This window comes from Musa acuminata, chromosome BXJ1-9 (assembly GCF_036884655.1).
Source record: "Musa acuminata AAA Group cultivar baxijiao chromosome BXJ1-9, Cavendish_Baxijiao_AAA, whole genome shotgun sequence".
Lineage (NCBI taxonomy): Eukaryota > Viridiplantae > Streptophyta > Magnoliopsida > Zingiberales > Musaceae > Musa > Musa acuminata.
The window spans coordinates 12,698,064-12,712,457 of NC_088335.1; the positions used below are offsets into that span (position 1 = coordinate 12,698,064).

At 35.5% G+C, this 14,394-nt stretch overlaps 2 protein-coding genes across 4 annotated transcripts; both read left to right on the forward strand.

Annotated features, from left to right (window-relative positions):
- Window positions 1-4,248: 4,248 nt before the first annotated feature.
- On the forward strand, window positions 4,249-9,459 carry LOC135593292 (alkylated DNA repair protein ALKBH6 homolog). Of its 3 annotated transcripts, none has more exons than XR_010479502.1 (8): window positions 4,250-4,423; window positions 4,520-4,580; window positions 4,685-4,723; window positions 5,690-5,802; window positions 5,889-6,156; window positions 6,255-6,301; window positions 8,057-8,246; window positions 9,126-9,459. XR_010479502.1 is itself a non-coding variant. In XM_065083208.1 (7 exons), the coding sequence occupies exons 1-7, from the start codon at window positions 4,295-4,297 to the stop codon at window positions 6,679-6,681; spliced, it is 843 nt and encodes a 280-aa protein (XP_064939280.1). In that variant the 5' UTR covers window positions 4,249-4,294; the 3' UTR covers window positions 6,682-6,808. The 3 variants fall into 3 exon arrangements, 1 of the variants encoding a protein (XP_064939280.1); XR_010479501.1 differs by having other exon boundaries at window positions 9,135-9,459; XM_065083208.1 differs by lacking the exons at window positions 8,057-8,246; window positions 9,126-9,459 and adding an exon at window positions 6,496-6,808 and having other exon boundaries at window positions 4,249-4,423.
- A 3,304-nt stretch (window positions 9,460-12,763) lies between these two features.
- LOC103998255 (probable calcium-binding protein CML46) lies at window positions 12,764-13,234 on the forward strand. The gene has a single exon (XM_009419677.3). It carries the CDS (start codon window positions 12,764-12,766, stop codon window positions 13,232-13,234), a length of 471 nt encoding a protein of 156 aa, XP_009417952.2.
- The last annotated feature ends 1,160 nt before the right edge of the window (window positions 13,235-14,394 follow it).

A 14,394-nucleotide genomic window follows, 5' to 3' on the forward strand; every position in this document is an offset into this window, starting at 1 on the left:
ATCATGCATGATAGGATGCAATTTGACAGAATGTTTATGATTTGCAATGATGCATACAATACTTGTGCTTTCTAATTATGACGTGATGTATTACATATGATGTAAATCATGATTTAAAATACTATGAGTTGTTGCTAAAATGATGTATTATAAATATTGATTTAATATTTTGTATCATGAATACTCTAAATGATGAATATTTGGTATCATGATCAAAATGTTGATAAATAGTTAAAAATTTTAGTATCATGTATGATATCCTCATAATGTTGATCGATTTATTCAATATTGTGCATGAATGAATATAAGATTTTTGAAAATGTGCATATTCTAATTTGAAAATATGATGATGCACAAATAAGATTGATACTTACCTTTGTCATAATTGATGTAAAGGGTCTTCCCTTCTTTTTGACAATGACAAAGGGAGAGATAGCTAGCTTGCACAAGTCAAGAAGATGCAAAAACTTGATTGCTAGCTTGCCTATCTTAAGTAGCAAAAATTGCTAACTTGCTTATTTCAAGAAGCAAAAGTTGTCTTCTTGAACATCACTATCTTGCCTATCTCAAGAAGCAAGACTTGCAACCTGCACATTACAATAGGAAGCAAGAATCGATAGCTTACACACTTCAACAAGAAAGCTATCTTATATTTGCTTTCGAGATTTTTGCTAGCTTGTATGTGGCAAAACTTGCTCACTTTTTCAAACACTTTGCTAGCTTGCACTTTGTAAAGGAAGTGAAAAATAGCACTTCTCAAAAGAGAAGAAAGAACTTACTATCTTGAACATCACAAAAATTGCTACCTTGCATGATGTAAAATTTGCTAAGATCACTATCTCAAAAGAGTTGCTATCTCAAAAGAAGCAAATGTGCTATCTTGCCTATCTCAAAATACAAAACATGCTAACTTGTTACGGAAGCAATTTGCTAGCTCAAACATTACAAAGGAAGCAAAAATTTGCTAGCCTGCAACTTGCATATCATGAAAATTGCTAGCTTGTAGTCTAAAGAGAAGCAATTAGTTGTTATCTCAAGAAAAGCAAACATGCTAAACTTACACATCTTTAATTGCTAGATTGCATGATGATAAAATTTTATACTATGTTTTTCATGCAATGTATGAAACTTTTTATCTCTAAACACATAAGAGTAGGAACTTCTCCTTTTTGTTGATGACAAAGGGGGAGAAGTAGATTCATGACTTCATGTATTGAATTGAATATTTTATATATATTTGCATGATGGTTTAAATGTTTTTTATAACATGTGATGAATGTTACTTGGATTTGGGATAATCCAAGTGTTCTATCAATGGCATATTGATAGGGGGAGTTTGGTTAAACTCCGGGGAGTTAAGGTTAACTCCGTTAATCATCAATTAGTTGTCATCATAAAAAAGGGGGAGATTGTTGAATCTCAGATTTTGATGATGCAACTAATTGATTGTGTTTAGATGTTTAATTGCATTTTGAGTGATGCAGGTCTACTCGATCAGGATTAGACAGTTAACGCAGGAGGAATTGACATTGCGCCGGAGGAGATCACGTTAGGATATTGGATGGTAGAAGACTTCGGATGTCGGGTATCGGGCCAAGAGCGAAATTGCGCCAAGGATATCGGGGTTGCGGAAGTCAACCGCCGATTGGGCAACAAGCCGTAAGAGAGGACAATGCGCTGAAGAATCGGACGAAGCGCTAACCAATGACGTACCGGGCAACAGAATGTCAATTCGCGTTGTAATAATTATCTATATCGGAGTAGAGTTTTGGCTTATGTGTGCAGGATTAACTACGATAACGACGAAGACATAAAGCGAAACAAAGTGTCGGAGTCAAGCGCAAAGGATTTGTTGCGAGTTCGAGAGTTCGACGGAAGTCCGAAGGTTCGTCGGGAATGCTGCCGGAGCTTGCCGAAGAAGCTCGTTGGAACTCGCCAAGATCAAATCGTGAAGTCTAGGAGCTTGCCGGAAGTCTGCAAAATGGTTTCCGAGAGTTTGTCGAAAGACCGCCGGAAGATCACCGGAAGCTCGCTGGAAGAAGTATTGACTTGCGGACTTTGTAATAGCTTAGGAAATGTCTTTAAAATTTATAGTTAGCACATTAATTAGGATTAGGATTAAAAGATAATCCTATATCCTGGTTAGGGGCCAACTGGGCCCAAAATTAGACTTGGTTTGAGCTAAATTTAAAGCCCAACCAGTGAACCGGAGGGTCTGGCGGTGGCACCGCCAGACTGGGCGGTTGCACCGCCTGGGCTGGGCGGTGGCACCGCTAGCATCGGGAACCCAAAGAGAATTCAAATTTTGGAGCCCAAATTTGAATCCTCTTGAGGCCTATAAATACCCCTCAAATCTCAGCTGAGATAATAACTTTTTGAGAAGCAATTGATTGAGAGAAAGGTCTTAGAAAAGCCTTAGCTAGTCTTGTTTTCAATTTGCTAGTGTTCACCTCCTTCTTTCTTGCTGAAAATCTGTAAGAGAGTGAACCGCTTGTAAAAAGTTGTAAGAGGGGTATTTACCCTTCCCCTTCAAGAGATTTGCTAGTGGATGGTGGGAGCCTCATCGAAGAGGGGCCTCGCAAGTGGATGTAGGTCATTTGACCGAACCACTTTAAAATCGGCATAATCTCTGATTTGCATTTCATTACTGCTATTTATATTACTACAAACCTTCTTACTTTGCTTTATTTTCTCATTACCTTTGCTACGTAACTTTGCGAATACGCTTTCAAGTTAAGTACTTCCGAGTTCGATTTTTATCGTACGAAAAATTTGTCAAAACCGACGTTTTAATCCACTACGCTAATTCACCCCCCCTCCTCTTAATGCCGCTCCGATCCTAATAGAAAGTCTGTACTTTTTTAGTTGGACAAAATGCCCTAAAAGTCATACGCGAATACAAATTTACCATTGTATTGACCCATTTAAGTGAACATTACTTTTTGAGTTGGCCAAAAATGCCATAATGGTCATACTCAAATACAAATTTACCATGATATTGACCAATTTAAGTCAACATCAGATCGGTCCAAAATAAATAATAGTCAATAATATTGGTATATTTTCATTCATATTAGCAAAATATAAAATAATTATAGCATTAATCTTAAAATAAAAAAATATAAAATATATAAAATTATGAAAAATAAAATTTTATTCATATTGTAGAATATTATGAAAAAAATAATGTGATAATATTATTTATACATTTTAAATAAATAACAATAAAGTTATTAAATAAATTAATAAATGTTCAATATTAATTTTATAAATTCTCGAATTTATATAAAACCTTAGAAATAATTTTTTTCTATTTTTAAACCTTTCAAATAAGGATTTTTTTCTATTTATTTCAGCCATTGAAACCTTAAAATTATACCCTTTTTTATATAAATTTTACATAGGATAGGTGAATTTACAACCCCTTTGGGCCAAAACCACTTGAATATTATTGTAATAGATTCTTAGAAGTTTTGAGGATAAAAAAAAGGATTTTAAGTTATATTGTTTTTGAATGAGGTCTTGAACTCACATAAGATTTTCTAAAGTCTTATGGGCATAAATTTTTTTTTTGGGATCTGAATTATACTATTTTTGAATGAGATTATACTATTTTTGAGGATCCAAGAATGGTATAAACTTAGAAGTTTTCAAAAAACAAAAACATATGAAATTATATTTAAACGACTAAATGCTTAATTGCTTATGAGATATGAGATATGAACTCACATCTCATACCTTTTAAATAACTTACCAATGCTTAAATAATAATTTTTACATTCTTAAGGCTTTAAAATAAGTATTTTTCATTTATCTTAGTCCTATAAAAAAATAGAAAATTATATATTTTTTTTCTTTCACCCAATTTAAGATGAATTTACTGTCCTGTGGGATAAAGACCATTTAAATGATATTATATTCTGAAGTTTTTAAGTTATAATTTTTTTAAAAAAACCTGAGCTACACTATTTTTGAGTGGAATTATATTATTTTTGGGATCCTATTCAAAAATTAATCATAGTCAAGAATATTTATAAGAAAATTTGAATTTACATCTCGATAATATTATGCATATACATATTTATATAGTCTATTAATAGTATTAAATATTTTCTATTTAAATGAGGGATGAAATGAAATATCTAAATGACAAGACTACGCATCCCATCTTTGTAACGTGGTCATACTCTCGTGAATCTTGATGCACCCGTCCATGAACCACCACCTGCGCCAACCGAGTATTTAAGAGGAGTCTCCTCTCTCTTCTTGGGTTGGTCAAATCGAAGCAAGGAAGATGGACGAGGAAGAAAGCAAAGGCGAGAAGGGATTGCAAGTGAACGATTACGTCGTTGGCTCCTTGCGTACCGTCATCTACATCCCCAACTTCATTTCCGAATCCGAGCAATCGCAGCTCCTCCGCCACGTACTACTACTACACATCAAAATCAGTATTTTCTACGAACAAGATGGCATTTTTTTTCTAGGGTTACTGATTTTGACGGGGGGATTCCATCTGTAGATCTACGAGGTGCCCGCATCCCGATGGAAATCTTTGAAGAACAGGAGATTGCAGAACTGGGGTGATCCGTTGCTCTTGCTTTAGCTGTGTGTAGAACCAGAATCGCGTGATGTGTATGATACTTTTGCTTATTGCTTTGTGTTGTTTTTTCCCTGATGTTGGCAGGCGGGGTGGTGCATGAGAAAGGTCTGCTACCGCAAGCTTGTGAGTGGAGAACATTTGCCTTTACACTTTTATGGTTCTTTCGCATCTGTGCGTTCAGATATAATGTCATCAAGTCCGTAATTTCTAGTTGTTTTAGCTTGTTATTTGTTGTCTGTTTGTTTATTTTTCTTGAGAACTTGGACTCAGAACAGGGGAATCTGGTTTCTAGTAGCGTGGATATTCGTGCACAAGCTGCTTGTGGAATTGTCCCAGAAATGAAGCATCATACCATATGACGGTTTGAATCTTTAATTCATAGTTACATGAGAAATAAATCCGGATGTTCCTCAACATGGTAGCTAGTGCACCAAACAACTTATGGAATCTCTGTAGCCATTGTTAATTCGACCCTGGCAATAGTATCTATCAACAGTTGTGAGCCAATTGGATATTATGCTTCGTCGTAAGGATTGGGGGTTGCTTAGCTTACCAATTTGCTTTATTATATTCTAGGATGATATCTAGCATTTGAAGTAACCGGAAAGAATAACTTCTAAATCGATGATCTAACCATAGAGGTAGCTCTGACTTTTTTATTCGGTTTATGTTCAGTCATGAGCTAGTCAATTGAAGTGATGACATCCATGGCCAGATAAGATTTTTAATGAACAAAACGAAAAAAGTTTGGTACAAGATCAGGAGAAAATGGATTATCTCATACTTTGCATTGGCTGGTTAGTTCATATGGACAATACATTAATCTTCTAAATGATTTTAGGTCAGCCAGTTTCTTGTTTCAATTTTATCAATATTCTTTCTCGATAAAATATCTGCTGGTTGTAACCCCTGGTTGCTTAGTTTTCAATGAAACCAAATTCAGCAAAACTTTCATCTTGTTAAATGTTGCAATACAGATTTAGCCACAGTGTAACTGTGTTAGTGCCAGTGTACCATTCTCGGAACGTTGGTTGTTTCAGAGAAGTTCTCAATGTAATTCTAAACATTCTTTAACCTTTACTTTTGCAGTGCCATCTTGGCTCACCAAGATAACCCAGAGAATAGGTCAACAGACAGGGTTGTTTCCATCGCCCATCAACCATGTGCTCATTAACGAATATCTTCCAGATCAAGGGATCATGGTTGGTTTTTATTGCATTCTTTCTTATGATGCCAATTATTTCCATAAAGCTCTTATTGGGAACATTTGCATCTATTTTTCATTCAGCCACACCAAGATGGTCCTGCATACTTTCCTGTTGTTGCAATTTTATCTCTTGAATCACCTATAACAATTGATTTCACTCCCCACCCGAGATCAAAAGAATTTGAAATGCCAGTGGAAAACAAGGATTCAACTCTCTATGAAGCAGTTAGTGGTCAGATCGATAGTCCGTCCACTGAATCAATAGGCAGCCCAAAAGATGAACACCATCAATTTTCTGTTCTCTTGATGCCCTGCAGTTTATTGATATTCAAAGATCAAGCCTATACAGGTGAAACATCAACACCTCTTTATGGTCTTAGTTTTGTTTGTTGAAAGTTTCTCTGCTATATCTTCATTTTTTTTCTTTGTTTCCATTGTACAATTCAGATTATCTTCACGGGATAGAAGATTCTGAGTCACTTAGTTTAGATAAGGTAAGAGTTATTTTATAAAGCTGGATGGCTTCTTAGTTCTTACCATGATTAGTAGTTTTCTAATATCTGTGGTCACAATCTTCAATCACTGTCTTTAATAAAGGACAATACTGGCACAATAGCTACTGCTAAACTCAAAATCTGACCTATAATATTGCTCAGGTTTTTCTTCCTTGTATCCATTATTTGTCCAGGTTGTGAACATTTCGGAAGTTATTAAACTAAAGGAGCTAGAGTATCCTCGCGGTTCCCTGCATGCTGTAACTTCAGATGTCACTCAAGACATTGGACAAAATAACATCTTCCAAAGAACTTCAACCAGAGTCTCATTAACATGCCGCTTGGTGCTAAAAGTTCACAAAAACCTGTTCAAGTTCTAGTGAATTCAGTTAAAAGAAAAAGTTATCGATCACTTTTACATGTGTAATTTTGAATTAACTATACATGCATGAATCATTATTATTTTTAACATGATGACATGTGAATCTGAAGCAATTTTTTGTTCTAGCTCTTTGCGTGCATCAAACTTGGTTCAAACTGTTATAAATTTTAGGTAAGATTGTGTTTAGGATCTGTTTTGCTTTATATTGTAATTCGTGGTAAAAGGTCCATACTTAAGGGGTAATTACTAGTGAACTTTCTATTGTTCTCCAAATTATACAGATACGCATCTGGATTGTTGCTTAATCCAAGGGGTAATTACTGGTGAACCACTGTAAAAATTTATGGAGTAACATAAGAAACTTGTACCTTGTAAGCTACCCTATGTTAACTGCCATATGCTACACTGGCCTACTCAAGTGCTCTCTCTTATTCCTTCCTTTCTTCTCACTTCTCTTTCAAGACTCTATTTGATGAAATCTGTTTATGTCACTAAGTTAGCTTGTTCATCATTCAACCGTAACATGGATATGCCGACACTGAATTGTGTCTTCTTTATCTTCAATCCACGCTTTTGACTGGTGATGCCAAATATGGTTATCACGATCATATCCATCACTATTTTCATCCACTTAGAAGTTGTTTACTAAGTAGTATCGATATCTGCAGTTCAATCATTATCACCTTTAGGTATTATGGACACTGCTGCCGACAACTCTCAAATGTACTCCACTTCAGTGGTTATCAAAAGATGACAATATATTTTGATTATGATTTTGACTGCAAGTTTCAGAGTTGGTGATCAGAATCATCAGTTCAATCAAGTTGATGCTTTACTAATCTGAATTGAGATGTCTGCAATCGACTAGAAGCTACTGTTCTTGTTTTCTCTTTAATAGTTCTACAAAAGCTAGATACTGATCTGGTACAGGTAGATTCAGGACAATAAATACATCTACAAAGATCTTGCAGGATTCTGCTTGCTAGAGTATAATGGCTGGTATTGCTACAAAAGCTTCCATGGATTAAAAGCTAGGGTTTTCCAGGACTCTTGGGATCATGGCGGCTGTTTGCACCTGATACTGGGTAGTCATTGAGTTCAATGTCCATTCTCCGATCCGCAATAGCTTTCTCATTGATCAGTATCTTTCTAGTGATCACCTGCATCAAAAAACTTCATCAGATTTTAGTACTATCTAGATAACATGATGGGAAGTTAGATTTAGAACTAGTGAAAAACTCGGGATTTGGAAGGTCTGTGCATGCTTGCAACTTACCTGATCTGCCACTTTCATTACTGATATTTTTTGGTTCCTTAAATCAAGTTTTCCTGCTGGAAATAAAGAGGAAATTGTTGTTCATATCACTACGCAGACATGCCAAAAAACTCTACAGCAAATCTTCTCATTCAGGGGAAGAAAAGAAGCATCAAAAGTTATGGCAAACAATACCAGGAAGAGGAACTGCAACCAAAGAGAGAATCCATGAGAAGCACAAGAGTGTGCAGAGACAAATCGCAGGTTTCCTCTGATCCATGTTGGCAAGAGGCTTCCTCCTGTTTCAGGTCAGTACTCTCAATACAATCTTGGCTTTCTTTGCTGCAGATTATATAGTGCAAAAAGCCATAGTCGACATCACATAGTCAACTTCTCCTCTATTATTCAACTATAAAGAGATTGTGTTCCTATCTTCCTAACTTTTGTACATGCTTTTCCTCCCCCCACATGTGAATGGCTTTTGTCCTGATTCTTCCTGTAAACATTTCTACAACCAAGATTGATGAGGAAATGTATTCCAATAGACTGATATGGTCAGAAAATACCTTAAGCTTAACCTTAAGACATAGCTAGAGAAGTCACCATATGTAGTGTCAGTTTCACCGTAAATTTAATGAAGGAATATTCTTCTTGAGTGCTATGCTGATAAGATATATCCAGTAGACATTGATTAGACTTTATCAGAAACGATCGAGAGAAAAATATGTGATCGTCAGTCAATGTGATCAACCATTATGAATCCATGCTGCATTTCCAAATTGCCCTGGATCCAGGAGTACTACTATACATGCACACACATTTACTGTTCCAGGATCTTTGTTGGACATCATTAGTAGACTCTCTCGGTGCCAAATGTTTGGTATGACTGTTGCAGCAAACAGTCCACCCACATAAAGCAAAAGCAGTGGCCGCAATCTTGATGGAAATGAGGTCCACCACAAAGGATGGTGTGCTCCAGTAGAAGGTTGATGGAAACCTATCAAACAAGTGGTTGTTTTCTGTAGAAACTTCTCCCAAGAAAATCTCATGATGTCAGTGTTTATTATTAGCACTCTTGGTGGGCAAGTGATTGAGTTCGTAAGATTAGTTTGATGATGATGACAAATGTCTGCAGTGATAATGACTAGTGATGATAAAACTTTATTGAGATGCTTATAATTCTGTAGATTCTGCAGATATTCCATCAGTTTTTTCACATGGATGCATATGGTGAGAACATCTCAAAAGTGGCATTGTTGGAGAAACCATGTGCATACTCCATAAACCATGTTTTGGCAGGGCACACAGCATGCAGACTGACAGACAGAGATCATAAGCATAATTTGTATGAATCTGATAAATTTCTTCTTTATCTGAATGATTTTTGTAGTGTGCTGAGCCCATCTCCTACATGAATTCCTTAGAAAGGCAGATGATCTTTGTAGCTTCATGTGTTATACAACTTTGTATCATGCTTTCTTAGCTTTTTAGATGGTAAGAAAACCCAAACAGGTATTTGGATCTGTTAGTGGCAATTATAGTCATGAGATGATGGTGGGACGGTTGACCTGATATGGTTCGTTTTTTCAAACCTTATCGCGTTCGGAGTTGACAAGCGGTCCATTTTGAGGTGAAATGTTATATGAAAGTCCAGTCAGGAAAGATATCCACTCAAGAATATTTCCGCTTTTGTTCTTCTAAACAGGTGCATGTTGACATGATAAGAGAAGATATGGAGTTGATTGCAGTCCGGCAGATGCATTAAGTTGCAGAAGGTAAATTGAAATGAGTATTTATTACCATATTGGAAAGGATGAATTCATATCCTAACAAGCAGAAACTATCATAAAATCTACAAGGAACATAATTCAATAATATTTCAAGCATCATAGTTGATCATTGTAGTTAAAAAGGGCAAAAAAAAGCATTAGATTCTCTTGACAAAATATGTCACTAGTTTGTTTTCTATAAATTCATTAGAATTCAATGTGATACAATCAATTTGACACGATGAAATTTAGTTTTTAGTGTTCTCATAGGGAAAACAAAAACGTTCCTTTGTGGGATGCAATTGGCGAGTCATGAATAATATAGAGAATATTTATATCTCATCCTTCTAACGGTTAAGAAATGTCAGTCTATTGTGGACAAAAATAAATCATAAAAAGTTTGAATATTCAAATTTAGTTTAACAAATTGAAATATAATAATTATTGGAAAAAATCTATTAAAATAAAATAATTCTTTTTCATCTTTATGTATCAAAATGAATTTCTCATCTTAATACCAACTTGATATCAAAATGCTAATATCAACCAGAATAACATAAACAGTAGAATAATAAATCAAACATGAGACCAAATATTTAACGTGAAAAACCCAATGTGAGAAAAATTACGGACCGTAGTCCACCTCAAACTTTCACTATCAATAATAATGAAAATAGGTTTACAATAAGTCTTCTCTAAAATAACAAGAGAATCATAATATCATCAAGATTATATATCATGGCTCAAGAATATCATATCTTCATCACATAGATGAATCTTGTCATAAGAGAATTTTAAATCTCACAAAATGAATATCACAGGAAAATACCTCAAAAAAGATAAACTACATATCAACACCGTTATGATTGTAAAGCTTGTTGGAATCATAACGGTGAGTGACCCAAATGGTCAAATGAGAAGTTCTCGTATTCGTATTCTTCCGGTCCCAATTACAATGATTTCAGGATTGCCAAGGCAGTGGGTGAATTGCCAGCAAGTTGCAGTGTAATATTCCTCTAGTTCACATGTGTGTTTGTCCACTTGCACAAAATTAAGCATGGGATAATCTTCTTTGGCCATTGCTATCATCAACAAGTAGAAGAAGCCACCAAAGCCACCTATGTGTTCACTCCAATTCACACCCTCTGCAACATAGTCAACATTGTTGTTTTCTTGTGCACATAGATCCTTGTTTGACTTTTGTGACCAAAGTTCCCAACAAGGTATTTGCAGCATAGCAGAAACTGCAGCATGATTCCGCTTGGAGACAGGAAGATAATAACCTGTTTTGATTTTGACCAGAGAACAACATTTTAAAGCATGCATATAACAAGCAAGAAGGTGTTGGAACAATAATTAAAGATATAACATAATTAAAATAAAAACACTAAGAGCAAATTCATAAATAAAACCTGAAAGAATGTTATACAGTTTTCTAAGATTATTTCTCCACCCTCATGCTGGTTGAAATCGAGAAATTCATCTCAAGATTTAATCGAATATCGTTTGGAGAATAAAAATTATAATAAATTCTCTTCAATCCATATGTCGTTTGGTCAATATATAAGGGAGAGTAAAACGAAAAAGTTCTCAATTGGTGATTTTATATTTTAGATTCTAAATGAACATAGAAAAGAGTATGCAATTTAGCGGGATAATTCTCTTAAATTTCCTTTAAAACAAAAAGGAAATATAAGACGAAAATAGGCATTTTTGGAGATTTTTGTGGACGAGGAAATCTCAATAAGAAACTTCTTCCATTATCTTTTAGATGAAAGAATAAAATATTATTCTTTCTTTTTTGTTTGTTTGAGAAGAGAGATAAAAGTCATGCCGTAAATTAAATGAATAGCAGCTCTCCAATTATATTTGAATTAATGATCAACTTAAATCTTGAAGTCGTACCGTAAGTTTCCATCGAGTAAATGCTGACGGGTTTCTATCAAGAAACTTACTTTTTCTCATATTATTTTTTATTAATTATCTTCTCGTTCTTTCTTTTGCACTGTCCTACCATTTTCTTACATTATTAATCATTATTATCCTCTACAAAAAATTAAGCCGTTTGGTAAAATATGATTTTTTTTAACTGTAAATGTTTAACGCTCTTCTCACCAAACTAATGATTAAACCGTAGCTTCATTTATCCTTATCCTTACAAATAAAGAAAAGATGGTCAACCTAATAATGAATATCGAATGTATTAAGAAATTATTTATGTATAAAATAAAAATTAGAACTATATATATATATATATATATATATATATATATATATATATATATATATATATATATATATATATATATATATATATATATATATATATATATATATATATATATATATATATATATATATATATATATATATATATATATATATATATATGAGATTCATCTGATACAAAATTCATAACATTTCTATTTGTTCGAGTGAGTTATAAATCAGGTTCACTTAATTAAGCTGTTGCCACCTTACAGATACGGTTGACCAAGTCAACAGGTAGAGACAGAAACATGTGACTCGCCAACCAATTCAGTCTGCTTCTTTTCTTGGTTGTCTTCTGGCTTAAGCCGAGGACGGCGTGTGAAAGCCATGCCCAAAAGTCTACCTCGGCTTCTACTTTCCACTAACTCTCGTCCGCATCAGTCTTTGCGCGTTTTCCATAAAGCAGTACCTGTAACTTCCTTGAAACTTGTTGTGTCATTTAGGGTTTACTTTGCTTCATCTTTCCCACATGGAACTACGTGTCTTAGAATCTGAAAGGTAGCAAGTCAATGGGATATATCGAGTCAAGAACGAGATTAATGAGTCAACTGGGGATGCTTGACTTCTTCTTCTTCTTCTTCTTCTTCTTCTTCTCATTACTGGTAGTCTCGGTCAAGTGAAAGTATACGTCAAAGAAAGTTCTTCTCATCTTCCATCAAACGACCAGTACTTGTTTAGGAGAAGCAACTGCATGGCCCATATAAATGTCGACTCCATGCAGCTGAAGCAAAACTGCAACAGAAGCACTCTACCTCACATCTCAATTGCTTCTCTTCTGCACTGGCATGGAATACTTGCTCCACCACTTGACCCGTCTCTTCGAGATGCTCCATTGCCACCTTGAAAGGCTCGGCTACTTGGCGATAACTCAGGTTGACTCGATCCCGTCAAATGAACTTATCGTCTCCGGAGACGAGAGCAGTGATGATGCTGCGATTGTGATGAAGAGACTTGGCTTGTGGAGCTCCGACGACGATGAAGAGACGGAGAGCAGTAGACTCATGGATGCAGCATATAAGCTGTTGGAGGAGAAAGAAGCGAGATTGGAGGAGGTGGATGCGGCGTTCGGGGTGTTCGACGAGGACGGCGACGGGCTCATCGGCGCCGAGGAGCTACGGGCCGTGATGCGCAGGCTGGGGTTGGAAGAGGGCATGAGATTGGAGGACTGCAGGAGGATGATCGAGGCTTACGATGAGGACGGGGACGGCCATGTTAGCTTGAGCGAGTTCAAGAACATGTTGGAGTGTGCTTTGTAGTTTGAGGAGGAAGATCCAGCTCGAGTTGCGAGAGAAAGAAAGATATCACTGTTGACTGAACTGTGAAATATATGAATCAGAGTCACTCACTTAGATATCTTCTCCAAGATAAGGATTAATACATGTCAAACGAAAGAACTAGGTCAAAATATTTTTCCTGTACGAAGAATCTTTATGGGCTGCTAACCTCTCTCTCTCTCTCTCTCTCTCTCTCTCTCTCTCTCTCTCTCTCTCTATATATATATATATATATATATATATATATATATATATATGATGTTGTAAAGGACCATTAGGATGTTTCCTCCATTCATTCATTGTTCCCCCTCTCCTTGTAACTTATGATAATTCACAATTGAAACTGTAGAGGCCTGAGAAGAAGGCCTGTTAGGGATTATCTTACTAAGTTAAGGTGTCAATATAAGCCTCATGTCATTGTGTTGAAGGAAACACATTTGTCTCGATCCTTGGCGGAGCAAGCAGCATCCTGCTTTGGACGAGCGAGGCAGGAAAAGGTTTTGCTCAGCCAACTAAGGGTTCTTCTGAAGGAATTTGGTTGGCCTGGGACTATCGTGTCACAAACGTTAAGGTGCTATCATTTCATTCTCGAGCTATCCATACAGTCGTTCAATTTGCTCAATATAAACCTCGGTTAATGTCTGTTATTTATGCAAGTAATCATGTTTTAGTTCACAATTCCCTTTGGAATGATCAGATTGACAAACGGGGAAGTATAGCTTTCGCTTGTTGTAACTCTTCTATATCGATTTTTCATAATTTAGTTAATTATGTTGGTTTCTTTGATTTGGGTTTCCGTGGTTGTAAATTCACTTAGTGTTCCTGCATGGCTTTGGGTACGCTCAGATTGTGTTTTTGCTAATGTTACGTGGACGGGTCTGTTCATCAATTTCCAGGTCACTCATCTTCCACGATTGTTTTGTTATCACTATCCGATCGTATCCTAATGTTTGTGATACTCGTAGTAATCGTAAACACTTACTTAAAATTTTTTGGACTGATTATTATGAGCTGTTTGATATTATAAAGTATTGCTAGAATCCTACTTTTTAATTTAAAATGTGTGGGGTATTATTTCTAAGTGGAATCTTACTGCTGTGGGTAATCTAGAAATACATTGCTATAGTAAATTAGATAGAATT